Source organism: Cenococcum geophilum (genome assembly GCF_001692895.1).
Source record: "Cenococcum geophilum 1.58 unplaced genomic scaffold K441scaffold_2, whole genome shotgun sequence".
In the NCBI taxonomy this organism is placed as follows: domain Eukaryota; kingdom Fungi; phylum Ascomycota; class Dothideomycetes; order Gloniales; family Gloniaceae; genus Cenococcum; species Cenococcum geophilum.
This window is the reverse complement of record NW_027137560.1, coordinates 4989362-5004267: the sequence shown is the minus strand read 5'-3', so window position 1 is coordinate 5004267 and position 14906 is coordinate 4989362. Positions and strand designations below refer to the sequence as shown.

At 47.6% G+C, this 14906-nt stretch overlaps 4 protein-coding genes across 4 annotated transcripts; 1 reads left to right on the top strand and 3 right to left on the bottom strand.

Annotated features, from left to right (window-relative positions):
- Positions 1–7473: 7473 nt before the first annotated feature.
- On the bottom strand, positions 7474–7821 carry K441DRAFT_430177 (ankyrin; the record flags this gene model as incomplete). The annotated part of the gene is made up of 1 exon (XM_067641631.1): positions 7474–7821. A coding segment is annotated over one exon (348 nt), but the record flags the coding sequence as incomplete, so codon positions are not given.
- A 417-nt stretch (positions 7822–8238) lies between these two features.
- K441DRAFT_427999 (ankyrin) lies at positions 8239–8583 on the bottom strand (the record flags this gene model as incomplete). Its single annotated transcript, XM_067641601.1, has 1 exon — positions 8239–8583. A coding segment is annotated over one exon (345 nt), but the record flags the coding sequence as incomplete, so codon positions are not given.
- Positions 8584–9006: 423 nt separating this feature from the next.
- On the bottom strand, positions 9007–12038 carry K441DRAFT_601302 (ankyrin; the record flags this gene model as incomplete). The annotated part of the gene is made up of 4 exons (XM_067645223.1): positions 11988–12038; positions 11136–11919; positions 10909–11089; positions 9007–10859 (listed from the first exon to the last, which is right to left on the bottom strand). Coding segments are annotated over exons 2-4 (2538 nt in total), but the record flags the coding sequence as incomplete, so codon positions are not given.
- Positions 12039–13670: 1632 nt separating this feature from the next.
- Positions 13671–14690, top strand: K441DRAFT_105910 (uncharacterized protein). Its single transcript, XM_067639928.1, has one exon. It carries the CDS (start codon positions 13771–13773, stop codon positions 14539–14541), a length of 771 nt encoding a protein of 256 aa, XP_067510100.1. The 5' UTR covers positions 13671–13770; the 3' UTR covers positions 14542–14690.
- The last annotated feature ends 216 nt before the right edge of the window (positions 14691–14906 follow it).

The window sequence follows — 14906 nt, the reverse complement described above, 5'->3', positions numbered from 1 at the left end:
CATAACTTTACGGGATTTGCACCTATCTAACTAGAAATGGGGTATTTACCCTAAATAAGCTTTAATTGGAATAGGCTAAAAGAACTACGGACTATACGCGAGAAACTATCTTATAAGGAAGCCTAGTAGTATGCTAAGCGCTTAGAGGGAGCCTAGATAGTAGCCCGTATAAATCTAAAAAAGGCCTAAAAATTAATAGAATAGTAGGTAAATAAGTATAGGCGCGAGCCTAACTTTACCGTAGGTAATATAGTTTAGGTTATAATAAAGAACTAGAAGATGGAATGGCCTAGCCGTAAGCTAGACTATTAGATAGCGGGACTATATAAGGTCCTTAAGAAGATAGGTAACTTGTATAAAGTAAAGCTCCTAGATTTAATTAAGGTTTACCCTATTTTCTTACTAAATAAGCTATAAAAAGCTGTAAATAACCTATTACCTAAATAAAAGAACGAACCTCCCCTGCCGATTTAAGTTAATGGCGATAACAAATAGGAAATTAAAGAAGTACTGGCCTGTAAACTAGTAAGGAAAACGCTAAAGTACTACGTTAGTTAGAAAGGCTATAACCTAGACCCTACCTAGTACCCTATATAGAACTTTATTAGCAGTCCCCATAAGCTTTAAAAATTCTATAGCCGTTACCCTAATAAACCAAGACCCCTAAAGTACCTAGATAAGTAGATAAAGTGCTAGTATAGTAAAGATGACAAGCTACTGGAAGAATATAAAGATAAAAACGCCTTATAGGTATAATACGGATATATAAAGCCTAAGGGCAGGCTTTTACGGGGGGGGGGTAATGTTACAGCACTAGCAGAACTTAGTTATAGAACTTGGTAGAACTTCGCAGTCACGTAACTAGAGGACCGTATAAAAAGAACCCTACTTCGACTGGCGCTACTCTTCTTCTCCTTTCCTTTCTCTAGCTTTAGATCCTCGTTTATAGATAATCCAATTATATAGGCTTACATGCATCCTTCTTACTATGCTCGTGCCTTGATTGACTAAGTCGCTAACACCGTGTAGCTTACTACATCGGCAAAATATTGTCCCTTGTAAATGACCTCAGCTGCTAAAAGTTGGCGTCGTTAGTAGGCCATTAAGGGCATTAACTAACTTAATAAACTAGCCTATGTTAAGTTCATTTAACACGCAGCCTGCGCGCAGCCTACGCATAGCCTATGTAACCTACGCAACCTACGCAACCTACGCAACCTATATAACTTATAATTTTAAATAATAAAGGCTACTTTAAAGCCGTTTATAAAGCTAGTAAGATAAATTATATATACTTCTTTATATAATCTATTATATCTATATCTACTACCTATCTGCATCGTCTACCTATCTATATTACTTACCTATCTGCATTACCTACCTATCTACATTACCTACCTGTCTATATCGCCTACCTATTTATATTATCTACCTCATCAGGAAAATGTTTATACCTCCTAACAGTACTGACAGGTTCCTGACAGCTCCTGTCAGGGCTGTCAGGAGCTCCAGGAGACACTCACACTCGGCTTCCTGTCAGGAGGTCGCTCGGACCGCCCGGACCACTAGGACCTCCAGGACCTCCAGGACCTCCAGGACCTCCAGGACCATCAGGACCTCCAGGACCTCCAGGACCATCAGGACTGTCAGGACCATCAGGACAATTAGGACAATTAGGACAATAATTAAATTTTAAATTTTAAAAATAAGGTATATTAATGCTCTAGTATTCACAGCCAGCTAATAAGTATAAAAACCAGTTTAATTTTAGGCGTTATTCTATATACAAGGAATCTAAATAGTCCAAATNAATCCTTCCTGCCTACTACCTGTGTCTGTGTCTGTGTCTGTCATAGGAGCCCTACGTCGTTCTAAGGGGACGATCGCTCGGGCGTCGAGCGATCGATCGAGGGGGAAGCCTTCGCAGAGGCTCCAAATCGTCGATTGGCGGTATTCCCGATGATCCGCCGGTCGTGTACTGATTTCCTAACTAGGCCTAGTGCCTGCCTGCCTACCTGCCTGCCTGCCTGCTTGCCTGCCTGCCTGCCTGCCTGCCTGCCTGCCTGCCTGCCTACCTGCCTGTCTACCTACCTACCTGCCTACCTGCCTGCCTACCTGCCTGTACCTGTCTATGCCTACCTATCTATGCCTACCTGTCTGTGCCTACCTGTCTGTGCCTACCTGTCTATGCCTGCCTGTCGTGCCTACTTGTCTATGCCTACCTGTCTGTATCTATTATTTAGGGGAGAAGTCGGCCCAATCAAAGGCTCTGCTTGATTTGATTGTGATTAATTATATTAATTCAAATCGTTCTCTATGGGCGTTTGCTGGCTGTACGTTTAAATAATGGTTATCTGGGGTGCCTCTCCAAGAGGCCCTGATTCGATTTAATTCGGTAATAGGGTAATATCGAGGCTCTGGTTCGATTCGATCGATCGATTAAATTAATCGTGGTGTTCGCTGGCTGGTCGTTCAAACGATTATCGTCTGGCGACGGCGACGGTCGTATGGTTCTGGCGACGGTCCTCTCCTACCTACCTACCTACCTACCTATCTGCCTACCTGCCTGCCTGCCTATATCAGTATCTAATTCAATTTGGGGGAGGGGTCGGCCCGATCGAAGGCTCTAATTGATTCAGATCGTTCTCTACGGCCATTCGCTAGCTGTACATTCAAACGGTGGTCGTCTAGGGTGCCTCCCTAGGAGGCCTTGGTTCGATTCGGTGATGGGCCAATATTGAAGCTCTGGTTTAATTCGATCGATCAATCAATTAAATCGTTCGTGGTATTCGCTGGCTGGTTGTTTCGAAAGGTCGTCGTCTAGTTCTGGTAACGGTCGTATGGTTCTGGTAACGGTCGTCTGGTTCTGGTAACGGTCGTCTGGTTCTAGTAACGGTCGTCTGGTTCTAGTAACGGTCGTCTGGTTCTGGTAACGGTCGTCTGGCTCTAGGACGGTCATCTAGTTCTAGCAACGGTCGTCTAGTTCTGGCGACGGTTATATAGTTCTGGCGACGGACGTCTAGTTCTAGCAACGGTCCTCTGCTGGCTGCCGTTCTAGTGCCTCCTAAGGTAGGGAGGATGCAAGGAAGGGTAAAAAATAAGGTAGCTACAAAGGGGGTAGCTTGGCAGAGGCACGTGTAGGGCTATCGGGAATATAGCGGGGACCCGATAGTAATGTGTGTCATGCGGAGCTTCGTGTAGAGCCTCCGTACGCAGAGCTTCGCGCAGAGCCTCGTGCAGAGCTTCGTGTAGAGCCTCCGTNCGCAGAGCTTCGCGCAGAGCCTCGTGCAGAGCCTCGTGCAGAGCCTTTATACGTAGAGCTTCGTATAGAGCTTCGTATAGAGCCTCGTGCAAAGCTTCGTGCAGAGCCTCGTGCAGAGCTTCGTGCAAGCTTCGTGTAGAGCTTCGTGCAAGTTTCGTGTAGAGCTTCGTATAGAGTTTCGTGTAGAGCTTCGTGCAGAGCTTCGTGCAGAGCTTCGTGTATGTAGAGCCTCGTGCAGAGCCCCAGTAGTGTTGCTTAAGGGGTGTGCATAGGGTGTTGCTTTGGGGGGTATCCTGCCAGGAACCTGACAGGACGATCAGGAAATACTAGTTTCCTGTCAGGAGCCTGTCAGGACAATCAGGAAATATTAGTTTCCTATCAGGAGCGCATCAGGATGGTAGGGTCCTGTCAGGAGCCTATCAGGACGACCAGGACGTTCAGGACATCAGGACATTCAGGACGTCCAGGACGTCCAGGACGATCAGGAAAATCAAAATCCTGCCAGGAGCCTGTCAGGAGCCTATCAGGACGATCAGGACCTCCAGGAAAATCAAAATCCTGTCAGGAGGCCTCCAGGATCTTGGCACCCCAACAAAATGCTGATGCTGTCTATATTACCTACCTATCTATATTACCTACCTATCTACATCGCCTACCTATCTGCATTGTCTACCTATTTATATTACCTACCTATCTATATTACCTACCTATCTATATTACCTACCTATCTATATTACCTACCTATCTATATTACCTACCTATCTATATTATCTACTGGTCTATATTATCTACCTATTTATATTACCTACCTATCTACATTACCTACCTGTCTACATCACCTACCTATCTACATCGCCTACCTGTCTATATTGTCTACCTATTTGCATTGTTTACCTATCTATATTGCCTACCTATTTGCATCTACCTATAGTGTCTAATTTAATTTAGGGGAGAGGTCGGCCCAATTAAAGGCTCTAATTAATTTAAATCGTTCTCTATAGCCGTTCGCTAGCTATATATTTAAACAGTAGTTATCTAGGGTGCCTCCCTAGGAGGCCTTAATTTAATTTAATTCGGTAATAGGCTCTAGATTAATTTAATTAATTAATTAAATTGTTTATAGTGTTCGCTGGCTGGTTATTTAAACGGTCGTCGTTTAGTTCTAGTAACGGTCGTCTACTAGTTCTAGTAACGGTTGTCTGGTTCTAGCAACAGTTATCTAGTTCTGGCGACGTTCGTCTAGTTCTAGTAACAGTCGTAGTTCTGGTGACGGTCGTCTAGTTCTAGCAACGGTCGTCTGGTTTTAGCAACGGTCGTCTAGTTCTGGCAACGGTCGTCTAGTTCTGGTAACGGTCATCTAGTTCTGGCGACGGTTATCTGGTTCTAGCGACGTTCGTCTAGTTCTAGCGACGGTCGTGGTTCTAACGACGGTCGTCTAGTTTTAGCAACGGTCGTGGTTCTAGCGACGGTTATCTAGTTCTAGCGACGGTCGTCTAGTTCTAGTAATAGTCGTCTAGTTCTGGTAATAGTCCTCTCCTACCTACCTACCTACCTGCCTACCTACTTATCTGCCTACCTACTTATTTATCTACCTACCTACTTACCTACCTACCTACTTACCTACCTACCTACCTACCTACCTACCTGCCTGCCTGCTTACCTACCTACATTAGTATCTAGTTTAATTTAGGGGAGGAGTTGGCCTAATTAAAGGCTCTTATTAATTCAAATCATTCTCTATAGCCGTTCGCTGGCTATATATTTAAACAGTAGTCGTCTAAGGTGCCTCCCTAAGAAGTTTTAATTTAATTCGGTAACGGGCCAATATTAAAGCTCTAGTTCAATTCAATCGATCAATTAATTAAATCGTTCGTGGTGTTTACTAGCTGGTTGTTTAAACGGTCGTCGTCTGGTTCTAGCGACGGTCATCTAGTCCTGGCGACGGTCGTCTAGTTCTAGCGACAGTTATCTGGTTCTAGCGACGGTCGTCTAGTTCTGGCGATGGTCATCTAGTTCTAGCGACGGTCGTTTAGTTCTGGCGATAGTTATCTAGTTCTAGCGACGGTCCTCTACTAGCTGCCGTTCCAGTACCTCCTAAGGTAGGGAGGATATAAGGAAGGGTAAAAAATAAGGTGGCTGCAAAGGGGGTAACTTGGCAGAGGTACGTGCGGGGACCCGATGTAGAGCTTCGTGTAGAGCCTCCGTACGCAGAGCTTCGTGTAAAGCCTCCATACGCAGAGCTTTGCGCAAAGCCTCGTACAAAGCCTCTATATATAGAGCTTCGTATAGAGCTTCGTATAGAGCTTCATACAGAGCCTCATGTAGAGTATCTGTACGCAGAGCTTCGTGCAGAGCCTCTGTCGCAGAGCTTCGTGCAAAGCTTCGTACAGAGCTTCATGCAGAGCCTTATACAGAGCCTCGTGCAGAGCCTTATACAGAGCCTCGTGCAAAGCCTCGTGCAGAGCCTCTTAAGCATATAACTTAAAAATAATATATTATATTACCTTAATTGTATATTAAGGAATATATAAGTTAGTTAACTGCGTGTTATTTAACTTTTAAATATATTAAGTTAGTTAATTGCAGGTTAATTGCAGGTTAATTACGTGTTATTTAACTTTTAAATATGTTAAGTTGGTTAACTACGTGTCATTTAACTTTTAAATGTGTTAAGTTGGTCAACTGCATATCAATTACGCGAAACGCGCTTAATAAAGTCGACTTAAAACCCAGCCTACGAATATTTTCCCAATGTAGGTAAGCTCTTTTACTTTATATTCTCTACATTCTCTAGCTTCTTATTAAATAAGGCTTAGCTCCTTAATTGGTTAATTAAGGCCTTAAATTTAGATAAAGCCTTAGTAAGCTTCTGCTCTACTAACTATATTTTTAAGTTATTTAGTTTTTAACCTAATGGTTAAATTAACTTAATAAGGTAGAAGCATTTCCTTTATAGGTATAGCAATCCGCATAGGTATGGCTTTATCCATTCCTTATCTAACCTTCTTAAAGATTTAGCTTCCGGTTTAGTTTCTAATTTAGGTTTATTAATTAGCTCTCCTTTAAAGCTTACTATATAGGAGCCCTATTAGCTCCTTACCTTCTAAGCTAAGTCTAATTAACAATAATTTTAATAGACCTTAATAATAACTTAAAGGGTAAGTAGTTTTTCCTTCTTCCTCTTAAGGTTCTGTAATTCGTTTTTCTAGTATTTTAACTATTCTAATAAGATAGATTTAATGGTATACATAAAGTCCTTAACTAGTCAATCGCCATCTACCTTAGGTAGTTTAATCTTCTTGTAATTATTATATACCTTCTTCCACTTATAGAGCTACTTCTTAATATTTTAACTCTTTAGGGCTTTCTTTATTTTTAAATATTAGGTAGCTAGGTTAACCTTCTAAGCATTATTAGTTAGGGCGATAGCCTACTTAAGTAATATAAGGATATTATAGACGGTATTCCCTTTAAAGGTATAGTTAATATAGTTATAAGAGATCGTGCTAATAATATAGGTACGTAAAGATCTAAGGGCTGCTTCCTCCTTCTTATACCGCTTATAAGTACGGTTATACTGTTTTTATAAAGCTTAAAGCCCTTCCTTTTTACCTTTATTAAGGGCTAAGAACGTAGTCTTTTAAGAATTAATAACTGATAGTAATGGCTCTAACGGTGCTCTATGTCTAGATAGATTATTTTTTTTAATATCCGGATCGATGTACTCCCATACACTCTTACCATCAGCTCTATACTTAATAACACTAATCTATTAGTCCTAATTATTTAGGCCTGCTAGGATTACAGTATACGTTATAATAAGGGTTTTGGATTATTAAGAGGACATTTTAAGGCTTCTACTATTTAGTTAATAATAGGGTAATCAGGGTTTCAAATCAAAGATAATGCAGTAAATGGCCCGGGCTTATAACTGTTAGACGGACAAGTCACTTATAAAAACTCTGTCGATTAAAGCTGGCTCTAAAAGCTCTCTATATACATAAGGTAGGGGCAAAGGACTGACGACGACACTAACGACGACACTGACGACGATTTGGAACTATTACTCAATCGCCACTAGGTCGACATTGCCACTCAGTCGGTGATAGGTAATGAATAGGTAATAGAAAATAGATAGTAAGACATACGATGGCAAGAAACAGGGTGTGAGTCATAAGGTGGTACTTGACAGTGACCTCAATGTTCGACAGCAGCAGCTTAACCACGGCCTCGTGCCCTCTCTCCACCGCCCACGATAGCGGCGTCCGACCGTACTTGTCCTTCGACTTGACGTCAACCTTGCCCGTCTCAAGCAGCAGCTTGACCACGGCCTCGCGCCCTTCCCTCGCCGCCCGCGATAGCGGCGTCCAACCGTACGTGTCCCTCGACTCGACGTCGACCTTGCCCGTCTCGAGCAGCAGCTTGACCACAGCCTCGTGCCCTCCCATCGCCGCCCACGATAGCGGCGTCCGACCGTACGTCTTGTCCTTCGACTCAACGTCCACCTTGCCCGTTTCGAGCAGCAGCTTAACCACGGCCTCGTGCCCTTCCCTCGCCGCCCACGATAGCAGCGTCCGACCGTACTCGTCCTTCGACTCGACGTCGGCCTTGCCCGTTTTAAGCAGCAGCTTGACCACGGCCTCGCGCCCTTCCCTCGCCGCCCACGATAGCGGCGTCCGACCGTACGTGTCCCACGACTCGACGTCGACCTTGCCCGTCTCGAGCAGCAGCTTGACCACAGCCTCGTGCCCTCCCATCGCCGCCCACGATAGCGGCGTCCGACCGTACTCCTTGTCCTTCGACTCAACGTCCACCTTGCCCGTTTCGAGCAGCAACTTAACCACGGCCTCGCACCTTCCCCTCGCCGCCCACGAGAGCGGCGTCCGACCGCCCGTGTCCTTTGACTCGACGTTGGCCTTGCCCGTCTCGAGCAGCAGCTTAACCACGGCCTCGCGCCCTCCCCTCGCCGCCCACGATAGCGGCGTCCGACCGTCCGTGTCCTTTGACTCGACGTTGACCTTGCCCGTCTCGAGCAGCAGCTTGACCACGGCCTCGCCCCTTCCCTCCGTCGCCCACGATAGCGGCGTCCGACCGTACTCCTTGTCCTTTGACTCGACATCGACCTTGCCCGTCTCGAGTAGTAGCTTAACCACGACCTCGCGCCCTCCCCTCGCCGCCCACGATAGCGGCGTCTGACCGTACTTGTCATCCTTCGACTCGACGTTGACCTTGCCCGTCTTAAGCAGCAGCTTAACCACGGCCTCGTGCCCTCCCCTCGCCGCCCACGATAGCGGCGTCCGACCGTACTTGTCCCTCGACTCGACGTCGATCTTGCCCGTTTCAAGCAGCAGCTTAACCACGGCCTCGCGCCCTCCCTCGGCCGCCCACGATAGCGGCGTCTGGCCGTACTTCGTGTCCTTCGACTCGACGTCAACCTTGCCCGTCTTAAGCAGCAGCTTGACTACGGCCTCGCGCCCTCCCTCGGCCGCCCACGATAGCGGCGTCCGACCGTACTTGTCCTTCGACTCGACGTCGACCTTGCCCGTCTCGAGCAGCAGCTTAACCACGGCCTCGCGCCCTTCCCTCGCCGCCCACGATAGCGGCGTCTGACCGTACCCCGTGTCCTTCGACTCGACGTTGACCTTGCCCGTCTTGAGCAGCAGCTTAACCACGGCCTCGCGCCCTCCCCTCGCCGCCCACGATAGCGGCGTCTGACCGTACTTGTCCCTCGACTCGACGTCGACCTTGCCCGTCTCAAGCAGTAGCTTAACCACGGCCTCGCGCCCTCCCTCGGCCGCCCACGATAGTGGCGTCCGACCGTACTTGTCCTTCGACTCGACGTCAACCTTGCCCGTCTCAAGCAGCAGCTTGACCACGGCCTCGTGCCCTCCCCTCGCCGCCCACGATAGCGGCGTCTGACCGTACTTCGTGTCCTTCGACTCGACGTTGACCTTGCCCGTCTCGAGCAGCAGCTTGGCCACGGCTTCGTGCCCAAAATATGACACTACTATTATACTACTCATGAACCCAGGAGTTGACTCGTAGCGATGAACCAGAGTCCAGTATACGTAGAACCAATTTCGGAATCGCTGACTTTGGGTGTCGCAAATATCGAGAATCGATTGCTGCATTCCGTGCTCTGCTCTTGCCTGCGCCTTTTGGTAGTGGATAGCCCATTGACTTGCGGCATAGCCTAGGTAATGATGTTTATCTGTGTGATTTTTAACTTTAGATTCTTTTTCGGCCTGTGATTTCCCTCCTATATCTAAACTACTGCTGAATTCAGCAAAGAGGAGATACGTAATGCATGTCTTGGCGACGATAAGCTCTGACACAGCCGGCTCAATGGAATATTTCCATACTCCGCTATACGCTTCGGTTTTTGCGAGGAGAAACTCTTTCGCTGTCTGGTGAATTAAATAGACCTTTTGATCTATAACGCTGATAAAGAGCCCGCAGAGATGTCGGACGGTGCCTTCGAATCGTATCTCGTCTTCGAGGTCGAGGTCTTTGGAGGATCTGTGGTGATCTTCGATAGCAAGTGCAATATTCATTTCATTTAACGTAAGTGGCCTGACTGCTGCAACGACAATGCAGAGAAGTTTCCGCGCAAGCATTTTGTCCGAGCTTTTCTCAAGTATCGCCTCGTACGCGGTTTCCACCGTGGTAGGTAAGTTGGAGACGATCTGTTGTATTCCCTTCTGGGTAACACTCGTTCGGCTGCGGATCACTTCAAGAATAAGTTTTAGCCACAGGTAGGTTCGGTGAGGCATGCTCGAAAGCTTGCGTTCTAGAAAGGATCTTTCCGAGTCGTTAAGCTTTAGCTCTAATCCAATTTTCTTGTGTGCTTCAAAGTGAATAACAAGGTTAATCTCCTCGCTGATCGCTCTAGATTCTTTTTCGCCTTGCAGATGCACAGAAGGCATGTCGTGCGTCAGCTCTGTAAATCGCCGTTCAATGTCAAGGTAAGGGCGGCTAGTGGCTAGGAATTTGAACTTGGATGGATTTCCTTCAGTGTTGTTGGCTTTCTTGTAGAAAGCACTGAGGGCTTTAATAATATCGTATCGACCAGATTCTTCGCATTCGTCGAGAGCATCTAAAATACAAACGACTTCGCCAGCTTTGGGATTGGTCGCGGCCTTGGTGAGGATCGTCCATAGTTTGTGAAATAACGTAGGTAGTAGGTTTCCTTCACTTTCGTAATCCGGGATAGCGTACTGGATGAGGAACCTCCTCTGCGAGAATAACTGATGTAATAGAGCGGAGAGCGCGTGGGTTACGCTTTTCTGTTTAACGTCGTCATCTTTAAAGAAGAAGTAACAAGTAGCGCGTGACTCGGTGCTTTTTAGCTCCTTCTCCACAAGGGATTTAGACAGAACTGATTTACCACAGCCGGGATCCGCCGATACCCAAAGTAGACTCGATGTATTGCTCTGATGCCATGTTTGGAAATTAGGGTGCTTTAGAAACCACTGACAAGTCCCTTTAACTCGATCGGGGTTTCTGTCTTTGTAGCTTTCATAGTCCGAAGTTCGGAGTAGTTGTTGGCATTTGCAATCCTCTTCACTCCATTCTACTTCCTGCTCTTTCGGTTGATCTTTTAATAATTAGATAATTAGCGGCTTTAAGAGCACTAAACTACGTACCAGATATAAGGTTGTGCACCGCTTTATCCGCCCTAGTAACTAGTTCCTTAATATCCTCCTTCACCATCTCATACGCTTTGTCATTTTCCCCATTGAATTTGACCATTCCTATATGGTCCGCCTCTATCGTTCGAGCGCGCTGGCCGGGATGGTCCAGGGTAGAGGAGTCGGAAGGCACAATCTATTAGACTGTTAGCTGCAAAACTTAAGGTAAGACACTATAGTACCAGCTGATTAAACCCTCCCCATTGTGTGCCCGTAACGCCCTTTGACTCCTGAAAAGTCCTTACGGTAAGATCATCCCCACGTTTTACCCATTGGGCTGTGAATGATTCCCGACAGATCTCAAGTTCAGGGCCAGAAGGCAACAGAGCATGGATGACCTGAGTATTTACGTCTACGCCCAATATACGGCTTGCAACGGCGGCGACACCTTCTCCAAATGAGGCCCAGTCCCTGCTGCCTCTATGGGGAGTGCCGAAGAAGAATACTCCAGTAGTTGACCCGAAGATTTTGGCGATCTTTTGGTCCGGATCGACTTCAGAGCGCCGAAGGACTTCCTTAACCAATATCCCGCCAAGCGAATGCGCAATAAAGACGAGGTCTCGGGTCGGCGTTTGCCTCCTCTTTACCTCTAATCCATACAGCAGATCCCTTGCATGGGAGAATATATTACCTTGATTCGCTGCTTTGTAACCTTGCGTGATATTGGTATTATATCCGAAAGTCATTATTCTGGCCGTGGGAAAGTCGTCCTTAAGCAGGTCTCTCGGCCAAAAGACGTCTTTCGCCTCCGCTTCCTGGTTTCTCTCTTCATCGACATGGTCTAAGGTTTCTTTAATAGGCCTTCCAGGCTCCGTCCGCGTGTGCTTCGAGAATAAGCGAAAAGGACTAAGCGCTCGAGTCTTGTCTCTTTTAGGGACTTTTAGTGGAGCTAGAGCCTGAGCTGATTTTGGGTTTGAGGTCCAAGTCCTGTGTGGATGCCCTTGAAGACCGTGGACGAACACTACGCTAATTTAGGTCAGTTTCCCATCAAGCAAATTTAACGTACTGGCGAGCTTTGGGATTTTTAGACTTACTCAACCACCGCGTCCTTGGGCTGACTTAATAGGGTCAGTCCGACCGGCGCGATTGGCGTATCCATCCACACTCGCCGTTGAAGTACCTCCGCAAAGGATTTTGAAGGAGAGAGCTGGGACCGCAATGTGAGGCTGAAGTGAGATTGCGGTGCAAGCTGTCGACCGAGCCCGTGCGAACTAGTCCTATACAGGCTTAGAATATTACCGGCGAGCAGGGAGGTGCCGAACCGCTCAGCCACATCCTTGTGCTCCCTGTTATGCCCGCTTGGCTTTTTGCGAGTTAGCGTGAATAATATAGTATAGTAAGCGCCTGATGAGATTTTAGCAGGGTCCCTGCCTAAAGCGATAGATCTGGGGTATTTTAGGTTTTAACCATACTAAGACTAAAGCGCTTGGCAAGAGGTGGGGTAAAATTTCTGTGACTACTTTGGGCGGAAGCCGATTTTACTAGCGACTGTAAGACTGCAATCTCTAGTGCAAACGAGGGGACACGCGATACGAGAGCAACAGCCAATGACCGACCCAGCGGAGGGGCAGCCGGGGGTCTCCCTGGTGGATCCCAATAGAACGGGACGGAGGCCACGCAACAGGGAACACCACCACTATCGGAGTTCAGAAGACAGTCATATTCACAGGAACCAACAAAACCCCTAGCTTCGAGTTCTCAAGCGGGGGCGAAGGAAGAGCACAAACCCCGATGAGGTTGCGTGGCTCATTGCGAACCTAAAGGAGACCATAACACAACAAAACGACGTCATCAAGAATGCCAGAACCGACATCGCCGAGATCAAGTCAGAAGAGCAAAACCTGAAGAACCAGAACTCCGAACTCCGAGAAGAAACTCAATCCCTGCGAACAGAGCTAAGTGCCTATTCAGCATCGCTCCTACCAACGCGATCATGGGCGTCAGTGGCAGAGTCAGGCGCGAGCCGCCCCCCCAAACAACGAGCAACCAATTTCCAAACAGAGAACCCAGACACCTTCGAATTAGCACGCAAGCGAGACCCGACGATGCAAATACCACAGACACCACCTTTACTAGTTATCTTCCAACGGCCGCAGCCAACACCTACATCTGAAACGCCCTCCTGAACACGAGCGAAACTAATGACACATAGATAATGGGAGTTGGAACAACCAAGACTAGATACATGATACGATTTGGGGATGAATAATTTACAAAACAAGCGCAGATCAACACAGGATGGCTTGAAAAACTGGGTAATGGCACGAGGCTAGTAAAAGCTAGGTTCAGGGTGGTGGTGATTATGATTCTGTAGTTATTGCCCTCACTAAGCAGGACCTGGTAGAGCTGGACGACGCGGACGATTCTAAGGACAAGAAAGCCACCAAGGCCCTGCCAGCCACAGAACTAGAGATCGACCAGCCATGTTTTCGACTACATGGGATACGGTCCGGCAGCGTGCTAGACGCCAGGCAAAGACAACCCAGTACCGAGTCGTACGGGGTGAACATCCAAACAGGTCTAATCCTTGGGCCAACGAAGACGATATACAGACATCAACGCTACTACCTGGTAAAAAGTCCTGATAAGACTTGGTCCTACAAGCACAAAGGGACATTTTCCGAGTTCGCCAAATACGCTCTAGCTGGCGCAAGGGCAGGAAAGTTTTCGAGTACCTGGTCGATATGTTCGATCTCTATGAGCCCTCTACCTGGATCACTGAGGATCAATTGAGAATTTCACGCAGCCCTACGCTCTCTGAGCTTGGAGGTAAGTAGCTAATTAAAGAGAATCTTAGTTTGGAAGAACTTAAGGAACATGTTGCTAACGGAATCTGTCTCAAGTAGCCTCTTCTCCTCCTTCCTTGAGCTAAGCACAGTCTTAAGTCTATCTCAAGCATCTGACGACTTCAATCAACGAGAAGCATCGCTATACTTCACGAACCTCCCGAAGTTCCAGTCCTCTGCTCTATCCGGCCCGGCACCGGGCGGCGAGCCTGGGCCGGGGCAACGGGCGGAGAAACGGGCAGAGAAGCAGGGGCGCCATGGCGTGAATCGAGAGACCAGCAGCGACATACACCACTCCGAAGACAGCGATCGTAGCCATGAAACGAATGAGGAGGTCGAGGACGACGGGACCCACAGCCAGAAAAGCAGCGGAAGCTGGCCTCGAATTTCGGCCACTGTTACCCATCGTTTGCTTCTTATAGCCCAAAACACCATCTCAAACAACCTCACAGCCTCTCGCCATCCTCGACCACACGACCTGAAATGGACGAGGCGCGGTCCCAAGCCGACTACGGGCATCTACCAACTCCGCAAACCTCTCGAAGTCCTTCGGCTAGAGCAGAGCCGGCATCAATCGCGGAGTATCAAGAATGGCCTTTCCAGGGTCTCCTTAAACGCACCAAGATTGGGAAGGAGACGGTTTATAATCTCGAGTTCCAGCTGTCACATATCCCGGAGCACCTCCATCTTCCGGTCCCTTCCGAAGCGTTGGGTATACATACTAATGAGACATCTGCAGAGGCTGCAAAGAGAAAACGCGTCCCATGGAAACCAAAAGAGAACAAGACGGTACTCAAGATGAAGGAGAGGGGTTGCTCATGGAACGAGATCCATAATGCTCTCCCGCACCGGGCTCTAGGAGCCATCCAGATGCAGTACTCTACGAAACTCAAAAAGTAGCCAGTGGAAGTGATACGCCAACCTGGCAGTTCCCATCGACTAGCCAACGCCTTGAGCGAGGTCTCTGCTACACTCGACGGTAGTGTCGGCCTGGCGTCGACCACTACACCATATCAAGCTTAGATCAGGGGTACCTTTGACCCACCCAATTCGTGTATTTAATGAGGGCGAGGCGCCTGCTAGAAAACGGGCGTTGTTGATCATGCCCTCGGACGGGTCGAAGCCGATGGCGTAGGCGAAGTGCGGTGCGAGCGCGCGGGCAGCCGT

What these genes read in the sequence shown, in the direction of transcription:
- K441DRAFT_105910 (XM_067639928.1), top strand. Translation starts at nt 13,771, where the DNA reads ATGTTGCTAACGGAATCTGTCTCAAGTAGCCTCTTCTCCTCCTTCCTT.